The 1206-nt window shown below is 68.6% G+C and overlaps 1 protein-coding gene across 1 annotated transcript in view; it reads right to left on the bottom strand.

The window, feature by feature from the left end:
- Positions 1 to 1206, bottom strand: part of HSPG2 (heparan sulfate proteoglycan 2) — a 38843-nt gene extending 37637 nt beyond the window's left edge. The window contains exon 1 of the mRNA XM_010577490.1: positions 1147 to 1206. Within this exon, the coding sequence (XP_010575792.1) occupies positions 1147 to 1206 (60 nt within the window). The remainder of the gene's footprint in view (positions 1 to 1146) is intronic.

Below are 1206 nucleotides of genomic sequence, written 5' to 3'. Positions count from 1 at the left end.
GGGGGTATTTTGGGAGAGCTATTTTTAGGGTGGCTGGCGCCACCCGTCACCCTTTAAATTTAGCCAGGGTGGGAGAGGGGGATGGGGGGGGCGCGGCGGGGGAGCAGCACCCCAAAAGCAGGATGCACCCCTATACGTGGCCACCCCACCCAGGACCAGGAGAGCAGTGGGGTCTCGGGGAGGGGGGGGTGGAACAGCTCGACCCCCAGGGTCAGGAGCCCATGGGTGGCTTTGGGGGATGATGGGGACCCCCCACCCCGGGACCTGGGGGACCCCAATTCCCTGAGGGGACAGGGTGCGGTGACAGGGACCCCACGTGCCCCAGGTTTCGGGGGGACCCCAATTCCATGAGGGGGACGGGGTGTGGTGACCCCATGTGCCCCTGGTCCCTGGGGGACCCCAAGTCCCTTAGGGGACAGGCACGGGGGTGGGCACACCATGCACCCCGGGTTTATGGGGGGACCCCAATTCCCAGATGGGACAGGGCATGGGGATGGGGCCCCCACCCCTCCTTGCTGTTTGGGGGGGACCCCAGTTCCCTCAGGGGCCAGGGCAGGGTGCTGGGGTCTCCACATGCCCCCGGTACATGGCAGGGGGGGGGACGACACCCCCAATCCCTTAGGGACCGGGGCAGGGTGCCAGGGACCCCGCATCCCCCCTGGTACGGGGGACACACACCCCAATCCCTTAGGGCATGGGGACCCCACATCTCCCTGGTGCCCAGGAGGACCCCAATTCCCTGATGGGACAGGGCAGGATCCCGGGGTCCCCGCACCCCCTCAGTACCCGGGGGGGGGACCCCAATTCCCCTTTAGCGACCAGAGCCCAATGCCGGGGACCCCGCACCCTCCTGTAGCTCGGGGAGGGGACGGGACACCCCCCAAAAATCCTTTCGGCCACAGCGCACCGCCCCCCCCAAATACTTTAAGGACCCCCCCCAACTCCTTCAAGGGACCCCAACTCCTTGAGGAGACCCCAACTCCGGGATGGGGATCCCAACTCCTTTAGGGGACCCCCAACTCCGTGGAGGGGGGAATCCCAACTCCGGGGGGGGCACCCCGATCCCTCTAGGGGACCCCAACTTCTTGCGGGACCCCGCCACCCCCTGGGGACCCGAGGGGACGCGGGGGGGGGGCACACACTCACTCCGAGGAGGGCTCCGAGCAGCAGGAGGGCTCCCAGCCCCGCCGGTACCGGCGGCCCCAT

This window comes from Haliaeetus leucocephalus, unplaced genomic scaffold (genome assembly GCF_000737465.1).
Source record: "Haliaeetus leucocephalus isolate CR32 unplaced genomic scaffold, Haliaeetus_leucocephalus-4.0 Scaffold556, whole genome shotgun sequence".
NCBI classification, from domain to species: domain Eukaryota; kingdom Metazoa; phylum Chordata; class Aves; order Accipitriformes; family Accipitridae; genus Haliaeetus; species Haliaeetus leucocephalus.
Note: the sequence above shows the minus strand (reverse complement) of the source record. Positions and strands in the feature narration are given on the sequence as shown.